This window comes from Xiphophorus couchianus, chromosome 13, assembly GCF_001444195.1.
Source record: "Xiphophorus couchianus chromosome 13, X_couchianus-1.0, whole genome shotgun sequence".
Lineage (NCBI taxonomy): Eukaryota > Metazoa > Chordata > Actinopteri > Cyprinodontiformes > Poeciliidae > Xiphophorus > Xiphophorus couchianus.
In genome coordinates this window covers 12,533,899-12,551,784 of record NC_040240.1, presented here as the reverse complement: position 1 = coordinate 12,551,784, position 17,886 = coordinate 12,533,899, and the positions used below count along the sequence as shown (strand labels likewise).

At 38.5% G+C, this 17,886-nt stretch overlaps 4 protein-coding genes across 4 annotated transcripts; 2 read left to right on the top strand and 2 right to left on the bottom strand.

Moving 5' to 3' along the window:
- Nucleotides 1-783: 783 nt before the first annotated feature.
- Nucleotides 784-4,081, bottom strand: gmnn (geminin DNA replication inhibitor). The gene is made up of 7 exons (XM_028035451.1): nt 3,939-4,081; nt 3,563-3,628; nt 2,295-2,393; nt 2,066-2,219; nt 1,902-1,984; nt 1,553-1,663; nt 784-1,165 (listed from the first exon to the last, which is right to left on the bottom strand). Exons 2-7 carry the CDS (start codon nt 3,611-3,613, stop codon nt 1,013-1,015), a joined length of 651 nt encoding a protein of 216 aa, XP_027891252.1. The 5' UTR covers nt 3,614-3,628; nt 3,939-4,081; the 3' UTR covers nt 784-1,012.
- A 726-nt stretch (nt 4,082-4,807) lies between these two features.
- On the top strand, nt 4,808-9,327 carry c13h6orf62 (chromosome 13 C6orf62 homolog). The gene is made up of 5 exons (XM_028035450.1): nt 4,808-6,357; nt 6,894-7,070; nt 7,155-7,280; nt 7,897-8,031; nt 8,127-9,327. The coding sequence occupies exons 1-5, from the start codon at nt 6,229-6,231 to the stop codon at nt 8,250-8,252; spliced, it is 693 nt and encodes a 230-aa protein (XP_027891251.1). The 5' UTR covers nt 4,808-6,228; the 3' UTR covers nt 8,253-9,327.
- Nucleotides 9,157-12,783, bottom strand: acot13 (acyl-CoA thioesterase 13). Its single transcript, XM_028035453.1, has 3 exons — nt 12,153-12,783; nt 11,888-12,072; nt 9,157-9,890 (listed from the first exon to the last, which is right to left on the bottom strand). Exons 1-3 carry the CDS (start codon nt 12,303-12,305, stop codon nt 9,731-9,733), a joined length of 498 nt encoding a protein of 165 aa, XP_027891254.1. The 5' UTR covers nt 12,306-12,783; the 3' UTR covers nt 9,157-9,730.
- An 864-nt stretch (nt 12,784-13,647) lies between these two features.
- Nucleotides 13,648-17,823, top strand: tdp2b (tyrosyl-DNA phosphodiesterase 2b). The gene is made up of 7 exons (XM_028035449.1): nt 13,648-14,073; nt 14,244-14,365; nt 14,464-14,610; nt 14,821-14,912; nt 15,433-15,551; nt 16,932-17,102; nt 17,182-17,823. The coding sequence occupies exons 1-7, from the start codon at nt 13,927-13,929 to the stop codon at nt 17,461-17,463; spliced, it is 1,080 nt and encodes a 359-aa protein (XP_027891250.1). The 5' UTR covers nt 13,648-13,926; the 3' UTR covers nt 17,464-17,823.
- Nucleotides 17,824-17,886: the final 63 nt, after the last annotated feature.

Sequence of the window (17,886 nt, the reverse complement as noted above, 5' to 3'; positions counted from 1 at the left end):
TTACTGTTGTGAATTTCTACTCAAGTCTGTATTTTCTGTAAACAACGGACCTGGAAATTTTAATCCAACTTAAAAAAAAAAAAAAAAAAAAGCTGTGTGCAGCCATTTTGTCACCCTAATTTGAAACAATCTGTATGGGATGAAGCAGGCTCAGCTATGCTAAAAATTTATAGATTGCATTACCTGGCAATTTTTGGCCCAAACACTCAAGGTACCCTCACATATCCAGCAAAATGACCTTTTATAAGTACTCTTAAAAGGGCATGCTGCCACCATTTAAACTGCATATTAAATTAATGCAAAAATAACAATCAGCTCAGAGTTAAGTTTTTTTTAAAAGTCTTTTCTAATTCTGTTTTGGCTGTTTTAGCTTGTGTTACGAGCCAACACAAGCTAAATGTGTTACAAGCTAAATGAGAACAAGCTATGCATTTTTTACCGTAAACAAAAAGGGAGGCATTTGCACGTGGAAAGAGATGTTTTTTTTAACTGAAGTGCAAAGAGGTTGTATAAATAAGCTGCAAAGGCATTCACATATAAAATGTCCCTGTAAGTTAATAGCAGAAAGTGGTTTCCTTGTGTCAAGAAATGGGTCAACATGACCTATTTTTATATGAGAAACAATTTTACCCACACTTTCTTTAAAAAAAGAAAATCTGAACTTTAAGAGTTGTCACAATCCCAAAATATATGTACAAAGAAAAGTGCAATAAAAGAGCTATTTGAGGATAAATGTAGCAGTTCTATCACACACCTTTAAAGTGAAGAATAGCCAACAGGAACTTAAGAGTTTCTTTAAAGTTTATTGTACAGAATCAGTTAAAAAGCGATCTTGCGTTTTAAACTTAAACCAGGGTCTGCCAACGGCCAGATTTATTAACATACGAAACCGTGCAAAACAACAAGGTTGAAACCAAGTCTGGAAAACATTTGTTTCAGTTTTAAACTACAGGGCTCCTGTAAAAAAAAAAGAAAAAAGGCACATCTCCTTCAAAAGGAGGTTTTTCTATAGTCAGTTTAATCCTGAGGGTCCTGCTTCGTCATGATCCGACGTCTCTTCATCACTGTAGTCTGCCTCCTCTTGCTCAGCTGGATCTGCCTCTTCTGCATCAAATGCTATGTCCTTCATTTCTTCCAGGCTCTCTGGGCACTTTCCAGTCAGTCTCTATAAATGCATTATACAGGTTGTTAATTTGTACCAAGAGAGATCGTGCCCTTACAATGAACTTTATTTACCCTGTGAAAAACACTTCAACTCAGTGCACAAGGGAGCCAGTTAAACTACTGCATTAAGTGTGCCATAATTTTTCCATGCTCACTAGCTCCAGTTACAGACCTGTATGCCACTGCTAAAACTGCTGCACTTTTGGATAAAAAGCAGCATCAAGTTCAGAAACATAATATGTCAAGGCCTAATTATGGCCTTCACTGCAATCTCAGAACAGGTTGAGCTTTAAGACAAAGGCAGAAAGGACAAAGAAAATCCATGCCAGGTGTTTGGTAGATATTCAGAGTTAAAATCTGAGAAACAAGTAAGTGTAAGGGTACAAACCTCAATCATGTCAGCCATGTACTGCACATGTTGTGCCAGCTCCTGCAGCTCTTCATTCTCAGACTGGAGCTTGCTAATCTCCTCATCTCTGGCTTCAATGTCTTTGTGCAACTGGTTTAAGAGAAATTAGTTGTTCAGAGCTTAAAGTACAAGGTTACCAAACTGAAGAACCTTAAAAGCACTAAAGACAGTTTTGACAGGCCTGATTGAACAGAGAAATAGACAAAAGCCAACTAATGATTGAATACATTTACTGCAGTCTGGACTGGTTCCTTCCCAGGTCAAGGGAGTTAGAGCGTGGGAACGTTCAGAAAGCTAAACATTATCTGACCCCTAGTGATTAACTCACCTTCTCATTCTCCTGTAGGACCTGGTACAAAGCCTTTCGTCGTTCTTCTGCTACTTCTTTCCAATAAGAGGAAGGAGGAGTTTCTAGAAAAGTGCAAGACAAAAATGTAATTTCTAGAGGGTGAGGGGGAATTTCACCAGTTACAGAACTGATCATAAATTTACCTTTTACCATAAGTTCATATGCTTCTTTGGACAGGCCATCTGGTACACAGTTAACTTCTTCTGTTTGTGTGGCTTTTACTTCTACTTTAACCCTCTTCGAACCTCTTGACTGATCCAGTATCCACTGTTTCCTCTTAGGAATAACTTTTCCTGTCTAAAACAGAAAAATCGGGATTAGGAATGGACGAACCCTTAGCTATACAATTAAGACTATTATTGCAGACCATACCTGAGCCGATTTCAAACTTGTGTTGACTGCTGAATGTTGGAGGACCTGCAGGCTTTGCCTTTGTTGTCTAACTACCTTTTGAGATGGTACAGAGAAGCTCTGAAAGACAAATATACCTTCAGAGATCAGAAAAGGCAATTTTCGCCTTTACAGCAATTCTTTGATTAAATACATAGAATTGGACACTCCTTATATGGTATACGAGTGCAAACATGCATACAGTTTAATGCATAGATTGCATCTTGAAAACAATTTCAAACAATGCGGTTGAAAAGACCGCAGCCATCTTGAAATAAATTTTAAACAATGCATTCAACTTAATCTACATAATAATACCTGGACAGAATATTAAACATGAGCTTCAAAAAGAAAGGCATTGTGATAACAGAAGACTTCAGGGAAAACCAGAACGTGGCACAAGTCAGAAACTGCCCAAATAGTACACCGTGACAGGAAAGTATTCAGAGTTATGATTTTCTGAGCTTGGCATCACCTGACTTTAGTTACAATGTCACTAAAACTAGAGCAACGGCTCCTTCAACAAATGCCACAAGCTCAATGATAGAACACAAAGTCACTGCGGTCATGGGAAAGTTCCTCTTGAATGCTCATTAAGGAGCAGGAGACAAGGCCCAGTTAATGTTTAGCTAGACCTCAAAGGCACCATTGTTTTGAGGCTGATTAAGTCATCTTTCAGAGATTTGAACCACTTGAGAGCCTAACAAACAGAGTAATGCAATCAATTTCAGGGAGAAGAGCTGTTATGATGTAATCTGCCATTCCTCAAGTAAACCAATTTCAAATTTTAGTTTCCCTTTTAAGTATTTTTTTAATTGAAGGACATCTTGAAATGCCATTAGAATATTGTTGAGTTTGGTTAGGTTGAAAAGACAGCAGCTACAAACTCTTGAACCTCTGAACAAGAAAATATTTTTATAAACTTACATTTTCAGCTATGCTAAAAAGGATCCACATTATTTTAAGGCAATGTAGCCACTTTTTAAACCTACATGCAGGGTTTATATTCCACTTGAGATAAAGTTAGAGTTTAAGTTTCAAAATCTTCGATCAACTTTTCACCAAAAACAAAAAGGGCTGGTGGCTTGTACAATTAACATGTTAAATACATAGACCTGGCTTTAATTAACCACCATCTGGTGAGTTTAGAAATAGAGTTGGCCCAATCAGTCCCGTATACAATTCATCAACAAAGCAGCACCAAAAAAAGAAAAACGCTTAAAGCCCCAGAAGAAATACTTCAGAATTACCTTTATGTTCTCATTGGAGCTCCGCTGCTTCACGTTTCCAACGGAATTCATTTTATTTCCGGAGATCTGAAAAGTAAAGTTGGTCACGAATTAAAACAGTTACTACACAAGATAAAACCAAAGCAAATTAGGCATCTAGTTATAAGTTGATTGTGATTCTAGTTGACTAGACGGCCAAAAACAACAGCATACCAACGTCTTCTCGTGCTAAAAACAAGCTAATTCAAGGATTATGCTAACAATAGCGCCATGCAAGTCTAATAATAAACAAATTTGACTTAAATATAAGCCCCCGTACACCACAATCTCTAGTCAATGTGTTAATTACAAAGATATTTCAAACAGCCCAACATTAATAGACGTAAACGCTACTCACCTTTCACAAACTCAACCAAACCTCTTTACAACTCTTGTTTTCCTCAACTAAAAGACCTCGCGCCAGAGGCTTAAATACGCACACCGAGTCACATGTGAAGCCACCAATCACCATTGAGAATTTTAATTTTCTTCTCCTCCGCCTCCTTCTTCCACCAATAGAGAAGGAGAAAGGACACAGCATGAATGTATCGTACGGCAACGGTACCGCCGTATTGTGAGTGGCAATATCTATCTATCTATCTATCTATCTATCTATCTATCTATCTAATTTATTTTTGAGATTTTATGAATATGTGGTATGTGTTATGAGGGCAAAGTTAAATAAAAAATGAGGAAAAAAAATATTTGTGTGTGTTTCAAAGCCACTCACTTTTGTTTCCAAGTCTCTTGTTCACAAGAGACTGTAAACAAAAACCTAAAGTTAATCATTGCTCTGCGATGACGGACGTGAGGGTGTTCAATGCACTTAAAAGATTAAAATCCATGACAAAATATGGATCTTTTTCTATTTATGTTAACAATGGCAGTTTTATAATGTGAAAAAATGCGTTTACTAAAAGTATTTTAATTTTCAGTATAGCTACCATAACATTGCAAGGTTCGAATAACTAACAAGGCCTAATGCAACTTACTTTAGTTTCAGCGTATTTGTAGTAATGCAAAAATGATTCAACCACAAGAGCTCCAGTATTCCAGATAACTAGACATTTTTAGTTTTTCCCATCACAGTTGCATAGCTATGCAAGGCAAACACGCCACACAAAACATGGCGGACGTGTTCGCGCGTATCGTTTTTCTTTTTTCTACCAGGTAAGGAAGCCGCTCCGTCGGGTCACGTGACTTATTACGTCCAGTTATTGTAACTGCCTGCTCAGCCATTTTGAGGGGGAAGGCAGAGGACCCGTCGAGCGCTAATGTACTGTTATTAGCCGCCCTGAAAGACACACACAGGCACACACAAAGAAACCGAACGGGGCACACGTTGGACGGCACGTCGTTAAACATGGGCCCACCAGGAGACAGAACACGCCACACATCGACTGATAGAACGGGGGATCTCCGCTGGATGGTCGATTTATCTTGACATGGCATGCGGCGGGGCGAGCCGGAGGTTGTGACGACTGAAGAAAAGAGAAAGAACTAGCTCGAAGCGTCAGACGTTGGAAGAGGGGGGGGGGAGATTGTTGTTTAGCTAACGCTTGTTTCGCAGTTCAGCGTTTGTTTTAATCGATTACCAACTGATTTGTGTCGAAAGTTGTTGACGACGGTTTAATATGGAGCTGAAATAGTGACCAGAAACGGTTACAACGTCAGTCTTCCGACTTTTAATAACAACACTGACAGTCTCGTTGAGCCAGAAAATGTAATAAAAGGCGTGGTAAGATGACTGACCACACTTAAAAAGCCTCAGTTAAGCCAGTCTGTCTTAAAATAAGATGTAGCTTTATCACTGGTTCACTACTAGTTAGTGTCAGAAATGAATACCTAGGTTGGCTTGCTAGCTAGCTAGCAGACCTTAGCTAGTGTGCTAAAAATACGCCCACATCATGACCATCAGCTGTGGCAGCAGCACGGGCCCAGGGCCAGATGAGTGACGGAAAAAGTTCAGGAAATGTCGGTTTACTTTCGCTGTAGTCTTCGATGTTACCGGGTGCCTGTATCTGTTGGCATCTGTGTCTACCTGCCATGTTCGTCTGTATCCCCAGTCCGCCTGTAACACGCTCATAACACAGTCTGTGTTCAGAGAAACAAAACAAAACCGCAGCCATGGATCAGGGACTTTGAGATGACCCAGTTAATAGAATATCGGTCTGCTCGCTGTAGTTCACAATCTCATTAGCAAACAAACAAAAAAAAAATGTCACCAATATGTGTTGTAGCAGCCTTTTCTATTAGTTTCAGTTATCATTTATAAAAAAGAGCCACCTTTGAGTTGTTGTTTTCTTGAAATCTGTTGTACTCATTTCAGTGGCAGTTGGAAAAAAAAGTTAATTTGGCTTCAAGGCCATGTCTTAAAACATGGGTTTTTGACCAGGTATAAAGGCAATGGAGTCTTAGCCTGTTGAGCATTCCCCTTCTCAAAACTGCCTTTTTACAACAACCAGATATTGAAATGACTTAGTTTAAAATCCGATTTGTCGGTCTTTTAAGTTCATAGTGGTTAGAGGATCTAGTTTTAGAGTTTTGATGCATTGTCAGCTCCATCCTTTCTTAAAAGTATAGAATAAATAGACAGTGTCGCTAAAGTACATCACACGAGAGGAAGAGACACTACCAACAAAATAACCATGGGGGACCCAACTACACGAAGAAACCAAACAAGAAACCGGCTTCGAGCTCAGCTTCGGAAGAAAAGGGAATCTTTGGCGGATCAGTTTGACTTCAAGATCTATATAGCCTTCGTTTTCAAGGAAAAGGTTTGTTAACACTACAGCTATATTCCATTATATTTGTACTGGAGATGCAGTAAATGAAGAACCATAAATGTGAATCGGCCAATCTTCCATTTCGCTGTTGTCAAGTCAAATGCTAAAAACTGATGGAAACGTACAACATTTAATTTCAGCATTTTCCAGGTCTAGATGTGTATGGGGGAAAATATGGAAAATTATTTATTCCTTGTGTTACATGTTCTCTTTTTTTCTGTCTTTGTGTCCTTCACCTTTTTTAATGTTATTCTAAATATAGCTATGTTTTTTTTTTCTTTTTTGTAACGTCTCTTCACCATTTCAGGTCATTTAAACTTTTTTTTTTTTGTTAATTGAAAACATTCTTGACTTTTTTTTTTATAACTTTTACTTTAATTATGGAATGGATAAACAACAAAAAATATATTTTTTACACAAGTGATCCTAACACCCTCTCTCAGAATAGGCAGGTCAGACCTCAAAGAAAACCAGAAATATGTATTGACTTGTGAAACCCTTAAAATTGCTTGCTTTATTTTTAACAGAAGAAGAAGTCTGCACTTTTTGAGGTAGCTGAAGTGGTGCCTGTGATGACCAACAACTACGAAGAAAACATCCTAAGAGGTGTGCGCAATTCAAGCTATTCTCTGGAGAGTTCAATAGAGCTCCTTCAAAAAGATGTGGTGCAACTACATGCCCCCCGATACCAGTCAATGCGAAGGGTAAGAGTCGACTATATGAACAAAGTCCCCAATCATGGCTTAAAAAATGCTTAGTTACTATAATTATTTTTCTTTTTTCTTTAGGATGTGATAGGCTGCACACAGGAAATGGATTTTATCCTTTGGCCACGCAATGATATTGAGAAGATTGTCTGTCTACTGTTCTCCAGATGGAAAGGGGCCGATGATGAGCCCTTCAGGCCTGTGCAGGTCAGACCTTTGCTCCTATCATCACTTTGGAGTAACTACCTGATAAATATGTTCTGCTCCATGTGCTATGTATCAGACTAATGTAAAATGTGTCTTGTCGGACACATTGAGCATAAATAAACAACCTGAAGCCAAATTGTACTGAACAGTCAGGGAAGAGTACCTATACAGCTGTTCAGTCAGTTATCCTTCAGAGCTAAATGTTTGATGAAAACAGTGATTTCGGTGAAAATATCCTGTTTCTTAACATTCTTGTTGTCATCTTGACCAAACGGCTCGATCGCTGACCGTAGGACTTTCCTACAGAAAACATTTGTGACACTTGACATGTGGAGCTTCATAGTTTCCATTTGAGGGAGTTGCTTCTTTCTTTGTCCAAACTGCAGACAAAATTGCACACAGGTTAACATCAAGCTTCTCGAATGGCCTACTCAAATCCTTAACTTTCGCTCTATTGAGCCTTTTCAATATGCCTAAATGTCATTCTTCTAAGTCTGCCAAGTAACACAGTCAAATAGCAGCTCATAGTTGAGCGTGAAGCTTTTTTACAGGTTACTACATGAAATTTAACCAGCAGCCTAGACTTTGCATACAGACTCTTTCCTCTTCTTCTTAGGCCAAGTTTGAATTTCATCATGGAGACTACGAGAAGCAATGCTTGCATGCTTTGGGTCGTAAAGACAAAGCTGGAATGGTGATGAACAACCCAACCCAGTCTGTATTTCTCTTTATGGACAGACAACACCTGCAGGTACATCTGTTGAAACGTTAAAAAAAATTAACTGGTTTATCAAGTTTAAAAATCGTCCTTTGTAACGACGCCGTTGTACTTTTTGGTCGTTTCAGACTCCTAAAACCAAGGCCACGGTTTTCAAGTTGTGCAGCCTGTGCCTGTATTTGCCCCAGGACCAGCTGACCTGCTGGGGCGTGGGAGACATCGAGGATCACCTCCGCCCATACATGCCTGACTAAGGCTTCTTGCTTCACCCAGCCACACAGAGACAAGCCTTTACCTCTCCTTCCCTCCCTAAGCCTTCAGAAGCAAATTGATGTACTCATCTCCTCCCTGTCCCTTTAAAAGATTTGAACTTGTGCTTGGATCTCCTTTTTGTTCCCCCACTCATTTTCTCCCTCTAACCTGAAGCCCATTTGCTTCCCATCCTTTTTTTTTTTTTTTACCCCATTCTTCCCATGTTTGTCCAAATACTTTCTCCCATTTTTTTGGATTGGCTCTGACATTTTTATTTTACTTCATTCCCTTTTCCTTACTCACCCTTTCTTTCATTTTGTTTGCTTTTTTAAAAATTTTTTATTTGAACCTGCACGGACATTGATTTTTTGAGTGGTTGGTTGTTCTCTTGGAGCCACACAGTCAACAGCATCGGTCACTGAATGAACTCTTTATGTTGCATCTAAACCGGAACAAACAATACACAAGTCTTCATGGTGGTTACGATGGACATGTCTTATATCCTTGATGTGATAAGAAAGGATTGTTAAAGCTTGTTTTGTAATGTTACTAGGGCTTCTAAAACAAGTTTAGACAATTTTTTTTGCCCAGGATAGGCATGAGCAGGTATCAGAACACCTGTACAGGCAAAGATAACAAGAGGAAGAGTGTTTGTCAAATCATATTGGTGTAGGTATTGCTTCTTATAAACTGCCTTAGTTTGATTTGCTGGACTTAAAAGATGTTTTTGTGTCATTTGCTTTTCTCAGAAACATACTAAACAGGCCTTTGATTAAAATCGCGAGTATCTCAAAAGGCGTTGTGCAGAGTTAAGACATGTTGGTATGTTGAAGTTGATTTTTCACAGTTCAATCCGTTCATGCACTATTTCATTTAAGCTACTGAAATCGGATGTTTTGCGCATAGTTTTTTTTTTTTTGGAGGGATGTGGGTTGGTGATGAATTGCAATGGTGACAGATTTAACAGTAATTATAATAATATACCTAACAAAAATGTTTTGCTTAAAGCTAACTGATTTCTGTTTAATTTGATCTATTAAAGTTGCGAATCTGCTGCCAAGCTTCTTTAAATTAAAATTGAGTTTTGAAGGGTTTGCTTTTTCAAAGACTATGAAGTACAGTAGTACGTAAAGTTTCGCTCCTTGCTGATTCAATGTGTTTTAGCTGAAAAAAGGGTGTAAGGCATGTAACGTCTGGGTTTTGATTTTCTGTTCTCTAATCTTTACTGCTGAGCATATCTCAATACAGTGCAAAGTCTGAAAAAAAACCCGACTCTTTGTCCAGCTGGCTTTATTGCATGTACAAGAAACATTCGCTGCTCAATATTCACAACAACACAAGTTAGGGGGAAAAAAAACACACACACAACTTTGTTCTGCAAACTTATGTACTTACAAAAAACAGTGCAAGTACATTCTGTATATATTCAGAATCCCAAGTTTTAGCAGTAAATTATACGATTTTGATTAGAAGAGACGGTTTAGCTGCTGCCGAGGTGTTTAGTGTGTCGTCCCTGAGCGATGAGTTTCCCTGAGGTTTTGCTAGAGAGATCTACAGTAGCAAATGCCAGCGTTTTCCCCTGCTTCAGAACTTGTGCAGTGATGAGGACGTCTTCCCCTATCTTGGCAGCATTCATGTACCTGCAGCATAGTGACATTCCCCCCACACACACATTACTTGTTTATGCAGTTCATCTTCAATATGGCAACAAAAAGCCACTGAAGTTTAAGTGGGGAAGGTGAGAGATGGCTGACAACCTTAAAGGGATTGTTCTTCCACTTGGGTCTTTATTGTTTCTAAAAACAGCACCTGTTTGGATTATGGCAATAACTATGTTTTTGGTGTCTGGAAAACAAGCTGTTTCAAAAACCACCACTGCCCATTACCTTGCAACCCAAGCGGAGCTCCGTCCACTTAGATGAGGGTGCTTGGTCAGCTGGTTTTACTGCTGTATGAACTGTACAATGGCTGTTGGAGAACACGAGCTTTGTTGACTTGTCATTCAGAAATGACTTGCTGCGTTCTTGTTGGTTGTGCAGGAGGCTCTACTTCTGCTTTTCAAAGATGTACAGTTGTATAATTACACATCTATTTGCAGCCAATTTCACATGCGAGGGTAAAAGTTGAGTTGGGGGGTGTGGTCAGCAGCAGCCTATTTGGATTTAAAGTGACAAGAGGCCTTAAAACAGCTCATTCTGGAAGGAGCTCAACGGCAAAACCCAAGGAAACTAAAATATCTTAATCTAAGAATGATTATGTTTTGTATACATCTAAAATAAGGATAATAGATCACCTTTAAGAAGCACATTTTATGGAGATATGTCGGCTGAGTTATGCATTTTTAAAGTTTTAAACATGAGCAAACGCATTTAGTCCATCTAAACAGAACATTTCTGTTTACAGTGCTTTGTAAAAGTATTTGCACCCCTTGAACCTTTTCACATTAGAGAGACTCCACCTTTTGCTTTAACTCCATCTGCAAATTGTTTAGTTTATATCTCTGGCAGCTTCCCAACCAATACATTCAGCTTATACAAGCATGATCACAGCATGATGCTGCTACTAGCATGCTTCATTGTGACTACTGTGTTCAGGGTGATGTGCAGTATTGGTTTTCAGTCAAACACATAGTGTGTCATGCAGGTTGCCCAAATTTTATATTTTCTTGCATGTTTGCTACATCCCCCACATGGCTTGTTTCAATATTTAAGCAGGACATTTTTTTAGCTTTCCTTTAACAATGGCTTTCTACTGGCCCTCTTCCTTACAGGCTAAATTTGCGAAAATCATGATGATTAATTTTGTCAAGAGATTCCTACATCTGTGCTACATCTCTGCAGCACCTTCAGAGTAACCGTGAGCCTCTTGGCTGCTCCTCTGGATGCTTTGTTTTATTAAAGGTAGCAAAGTAAAAGGGGCTGAATACATTTCTTAAAAAATGCTGAAAGCCACGTATTTGTCTGTCACTTCACTCAAGTGTGTTGGTGTGACCCAGGAGTCTGCAGTTCTTTTGACCTCCAGTCCTGCTAAATTAAACTTATGTAGAGCCCAAAATGTTACCTAAGCTTTTTTATCTACTAAATAAGGTAATTTTGAAAGAATCACCGCTTTATTTCTATTTTTAGATGTTAAAATAAAGAAAAAACAGACAGAAAAGTTGATATTTGTGGAAAAAATGATTGAAAAAAGTTATTTAAGCTAAAGTTAATATATTTATGCTGTCCGTGCCTTGTAAATGCTTGACAGCAGTCAAACTCCTTGTTTCTGTGTAGAGTTCATGCTAATTAAGTTGATTCTGAATCTGAAAAAGCAAAATCAAACTTATTACGGCTACTTTTAACGTCATTTTTGTGGAAATTCAGTGCGACTATTCCATGAAAAAACACACACACACACACAGAAGAAACTGGATTTACTATATATTTAAAAACATTTGCTGGTTCTTTATCACTTTTGACAAAGTTATTAGGAGTCACTGGATGGCCCAAAGAGCCACAGGGTGCAGACTCCTGGTCTAATCCATAATTTCTCAGTGAAATTCAGTGACGTTTGTTGCTGCAACTGGAAAAATTTAGTAGCAGAGAACACATTTGCAATGCACCGCCTTGATGCATGATTGGGGCATTTCTAAACTCACGTTATATTCATGTCCACGCTGACCCCTGGGGCTCCTCTCTCACTGTGCATAATGGCCATGGTAGAGATCACGTCCACCAGGGTGGCTGTCAGCCCGCCGTGCAGCGTCCCTCCCCGGTTTGTGTGCTCCTCCTCCACCCGCATCTCACACACCACCTTCCCGGGGCTCGCAGACACAACGTCCACCTATGGACAACATCTGAGGTTGCAGTTTGAAAAAGCAAAAAAATCCTGGGCTTGGCTTCAAAATATCTGTTCACATTTACCTTGCTCATGACTCTGTCGAAGCCCGAGTGGTCGACCATCGCTCTCATTATTTGTCTCAGTGAGTTTAAAGTCAGGGTGCTCATGTTTGACGGACATAAACGAGGCAATGTCAAAGTTGTGTTTATTTCCAACAGGAAGTTGCTGCGTTTCATAAATCGTCCGGGTGGAACTTCAGTAGATTTAAGGGAGAGCACCAAGAGTAGTGGAGAAGCATAAAAACGAGAGCGCAATATGTGTTTAAATATAATGATGAACGTAATCTATTGTATGTTTAATGTTTTTATTTTATTTTTTATCGAATCTTTATTTCCCGAAAGGTTGCGCAGCTTCACTGTGATTTATGGCCCAATTTTAACATGGTGCATTCAAGTCAAATCTTACATCTGAACGACTTACTAGGTGATTATTTAATTTTACTGTCAAAAGTTAAGGTAAAAAATTTTTTACCTTAATAAAATTAAGGTATTTCTTTTAACCTAACTTCTTATTCAAAACATCCCAAGAGACAGATTTGACTTTGGCTTTTACTGGATTCCTGTGAGTTTTATTATCTAATAAAATGTTATCAAAGTTCCAATGAGTTTTATAGTGTCCATTTTCTGAAATTCTGCAACATATTAAAATGAACCTAATCAAACCACAGCTAAATCTAAAATAAATGATTACTATGTGCAATTTACAGTGCTGTGAAAAAGTATTTACCTGTAAAAGATTTATTTTCATTTTTATTGTCACACACTTGAATGTTTAGATAAAATGAATGATAATATCAGGCAAAAAAAGTAGCCTGCATGTGCACAAAAGGTAATTTTAAATTATGATTTCATTTATGAAGGAAAAAACTTATGCAATCCAATCTGGTTCTCTGTGAACAGAGCAATCATTGTCCCTTAAACAGAACCTGTCTGAGAGGATGGATTGGCTGAATGGATCTCAAAAAGCAGCATATCATGCCTCAGTCTAAAGAAATTCAAGAGGAGATGAAGATAAAGTCACTGACATGATCAGTCCAGAAAAGATTACAAACCTGTTTCTAAGACATTAAACTCCAGTGAATCACAGTAACAGCCAATATCTATGATTGAAAAAATCATAGAAATGTGGAGAATTTTCCCAGGAGAGGATCAGAGATCCATGAAGGAACCCAGAACATTTAAAGCACAGAAACACTGAGAATAAATGGCACTTCTCCCATGGACTATCACCATACCAGATAATGTTTTAGCATTATTAGTAAAGGCCTTATGGCAACCAAATTATTGAGCTGATCTAAAAGCAGAAATTAAATATATCTTCTATAAAGTTCATAAACCAAAATATTGTTTTGAAGAATCTAGAATAATTCACTCCAGTTTTGACCTGTATTTTCATTGTGGTTTACATGTTGACTCAATGTAAAAGATTGCCAAAAACACATGAAATAATTTATTTGTGTTTTCATTATAAAATTAAATATTTCAATCTGAATCTGTTTTTGGGGGGCAGTTCGAGCTGTTGATAATCAAATCCAATAAATTAATTTTAAGTTTTTATGTTGAACGGTAGTCTAGTTTACTAGGTGAGTTTGAACGGCGCTAGCTCGACTACTGTTGCCTTAAAACACCATGCAGAAGCCCAACGAACAGAACCTGCACAACACCGGAAGTCTTTCAATGTTACTCATATCCCCGGTTACTTTGGAAAGAGAGAGGGCCAAAAATGACGTAAACATGCGCTGAAATCCTATTCTTGTGTGTCATTCCGCTTGCAAAAATAGTTTCTGCGACAAAAAAAATGGCTTCTACATCAAACTCGGAGTCCCCGTCTGTGTCTGACTTGGAAAAAAGCAGGAGTGGACTTTGCGAGGAGTTCGCCACTATAACGGGGACTGATAGCGCCGTGGCTCAATGCTACCTGGCTGAAAATGACTGGGAGATGGAGGTACAGTAATTAGTGGTTACAATAATACTAATGCGCCAGAGACAATGCTGCAGCTGATGCCCATTTTATTGGTTTGTTCATTGTGTTTACGTGAGGAAAACGTCGTTATCTCCTTAAGATACAGCCAGACAGATTTTATTTACTCTTAAAAAAGATCCTGTTTTCTACAGAGAGCTGTAAACTCATTCTTTGAGGCAGACATGGAGAGAATATTTGAGGAAGACTTTCAGGAGAGTGACTGCGTCCCTCCGAAAAAAAAGCAAAAAGTCGAGGAAGAACCTTCAAAGGAGTGGTGAGTCAACTCTTTTAATCGTACAAGTTAACGTAACAAAGTGACTCTGACGTTATAAAGTTAAGTGCAGTTATAATAGTCTCTGAAAACATTTCCAGCATCGATTTGACCGGAGACAGTCCAGTTGCACGAAAGCCACCAGATGAAGATGATGGCAAACTGTCCCTGATCTCCTGGAACGTGGATGGACTAGACACGGACAACCTGGCAGAGCGTGCCAGAGGCCTCTGCTCCTACTTAGTGCTGTAAGTAAAACTACAGGCTTACGGAAACAAGTCACTGGCTAGATTTAAGTAACTATAATTAATAAAGCGAGGTTTTCTGGGGGACAAGTATCATGTTTCGCCAGAACTTTCTCCATATTTCTTAAATTTTAAGTGGTCAGTAATCACACAAAAAGCATTTAAGAGGTTTTTGTTTTACCTTTTTTACTTGTGATACTTCTCGTTACATAGATACACCCCTGATGTGGTATTCCTGCAGGAACTCATTCCACCTTATGTTCAATACTTGAAGAAACGGGCTGTCAGCTACCTCATCATTGAAGGTAGAGTATGGCTCAAAGAGGCCTTTTCTCTGAAATTGATTCATGCTACAGTAAAATACAAATGCAAATATCAATAATATATGATGCGTGTGGTGTATGTTTCTGGTGTCGCACACATATGCTCTCCACTGATTGACAGTTTTGGGTTAAAAACACTGATAAGATCCTCTGTAGTTGCCGATTAGTAACATATTTTTCTCATTTCCAACCTATAGGAACCCTGTAAACAAATTAACTGGAAAACAATTTAAAAGTGTCTAGTTTTTTAAGTAAAACATGTGTAAAAAGGTTGAAATTTGCACTTATTTAACTCATGTTACTTCTGAACTTGACTCCTTGATGAAAGTTCCTCCATTTTTCTTCAAACTGGATTTCTACTGACTGCTGTTCCCTGCAGTGATGATGCAGACTACTCACAAGTCATCCATACAACCCCAGTTATACAATGATGATGATGATGATGAATACATACATAAGGTATCCTTTAAAACTCTTGCTGTCTTCTGAACTCTGATTGAAGGTGGTGAAGAAGCTTACTTCACAGGAATGATGCTAAAGAAATCCAGAGTAAAATTCTTGGAGAGTGAGATCGTAACTTATCCCACCACACAGATGATGAGGAATCTACTTGTAGCTCAGGTATTTCCACCTTTACTTTATTTTTTTTCTTCTTCTTTTCTTAATTTTTTTTTTTTACCAAGAATCCCACCTGAATGTGACACACAGTGCTTTGCAAAAGCATTCACAAATGAGCTTTTTCACTTTTTGTCATATAACACCAATAAACGTTGGTGTATTTGCTGTTATTGTACCTCTACCGCCTTTTCTAAGAGGTTTTCTTCCTATAGTCCTCCTTATTTACCAGCATTCGTTTCCCCATAAACTCTATTGAACATCTCTGTCTATGTTGGAGAAGACCATCCCACAACATGATGCTGCCATCGCTGTGTCTCACCATACAGATCCTGTGTCAGGACTATGTGCAGTGTGGGTTTTCCTCTACAGTGGAGTTTTAAATGAAGGGCAGAAGTTTTAGTTTCATGTGAATGGAGCATCTTCTTCCAATGTTATTTTCTTGCCATCTTTCACAAAGTAAATATTTGTGCACAATTAATAGTTGTATTATTTTGAGATACTTGAGTTAAAATTAGCTAAATACAAAAGGACACAATGCTTTTTAGATTTAGGTTTGTAAATTAAGGATTTTGTACTTTCATTAGTTTACAATTAAGTCCTACTTTATGTTGCTCTATCAAATAAAATCCTAATTAAATACATTGATCTGTTGTTACACGACAAAGGCTGAAACGGTTAATCAGATTAATCATGGTAAACTGATTATTAGTATAATCGCTAACTAATTTAGTAATTTATTAATTGTCAGCTGGAGTATACAAACTAAAAAAAAAGCTAATTTACTGGAAGAACATACTGTTTTGTTTTTTTTAAAGTATACATTTTCTTTTTTAGATAAAGAAAAACTTTGTGATTATGTTCCACCCAGAACTCCCCAAGTTGGATAGTTTTAGCATCAGACAATTCAAATTCTCTTAAAGAAAATCTTTTAATAAGCACCCTTTGCTATCCAGTTATTAATTGGTTAACCCCCAAACGTAATCAGCCAATCAGCTGTACACTGTTTTGATATCAAGTCAAGTAGAAAGGGCTGAGATTTTCACATGTTATTAGAAGTATTTATTTATTTATTTTATTTTATTTTTTATCTGCAGATGCATCCTTTTCTACAAATGATCAAGCGTACACTAAAGAAATGCTAAGTTATTGCATTATATTTTTCTCATTTAAATTGGAATAGAATTGCTGATTTGCATCTTCTAATGCATTTCTAATATTATATTTAAGTTGTTAAATAAAACATCTGCAGAATGTAACAAGGGTTTTATCTGATTAATTGCCTGAATAATTATTAGTGGCAGCCCTGAACGTGTCAACGTGAAAAGGTTGAAGGAGTATGAATATTTTAGTAAGTGACTCTAAATGCTGCATGTCTAAAATCAGGTGACGTTCAAAGGTCAGAAGTTGTGCCTGATGACTTCCCACCTTGAAAGCTGTAAAGGCCACGCTCAGGAGCGGATGAAGCAGCTGCACACGGTGATGCAGAGGATGAAAGACGCTCCTGATGATGTCACCGTCCTGTTTGGAGGGGACACGAATCTGAGGGACACCGAGGTCAGCGTTTCCTCGCAGCACTGAGTCGACTTCTGCTTCAACGCACGTTAGAAATTCCTCTTTGTTCTGGGCTTGTCAGGTAGCCAAAGTGGGCCTGCCGTCTGGCGTCTGTGACGTGTGGGAGCGACTGGGCAAGCAGGAGCACTGCCGCTACACATGGGACACCAAGGCCAACAACAACAAGGCCGTTCCCTTCGTCAGCCGCTGCCGCTTCGATCGCATCTACCTCCGGCCAGCCTCCAAGGAAGGAGTACCACGTCTGGCCCCGGATCACATGGCCCTAATCGGACTGGAGAAGCTGGACTGTGGCCGCTACACAAGCGACCACTGGGGCCTTTACTGCAGCTTCACCGCAGGGTAGAAACACTCGAAACAGCTGGAAGCATTTTAGCGAACATCTGCTGCTCTGTTTTTTTCATTGAAAATAGGCCCGAGCTGACATTTGTTGCTTGTTAATGTTAGGTCCTAATTTGTTTTATCTCCATGCAGTTTTAAGGTGAGTTAATAAAAACATTCGTAATGTTTGGAAACCACAGCTGAGGTCGAAATTTTATGCCTTCCATCCGACTCCCATAAAACCGCTGACAGAAAAATACCACTGAGGCGTGACAGCAGCCTGAATCTTTTCACATGCTCCTGTCTTATTGATGAAGGTGACTGCAACAAGTTTTTCTCTTCACACAACAAAAAACTAATAAATGTACATTTTGTTCTTATCAAACACATTGTGCAAGTTTCTGGGAATATATGGTGTTTGTATGTTGCCACTAGAGGGCAGTATTAA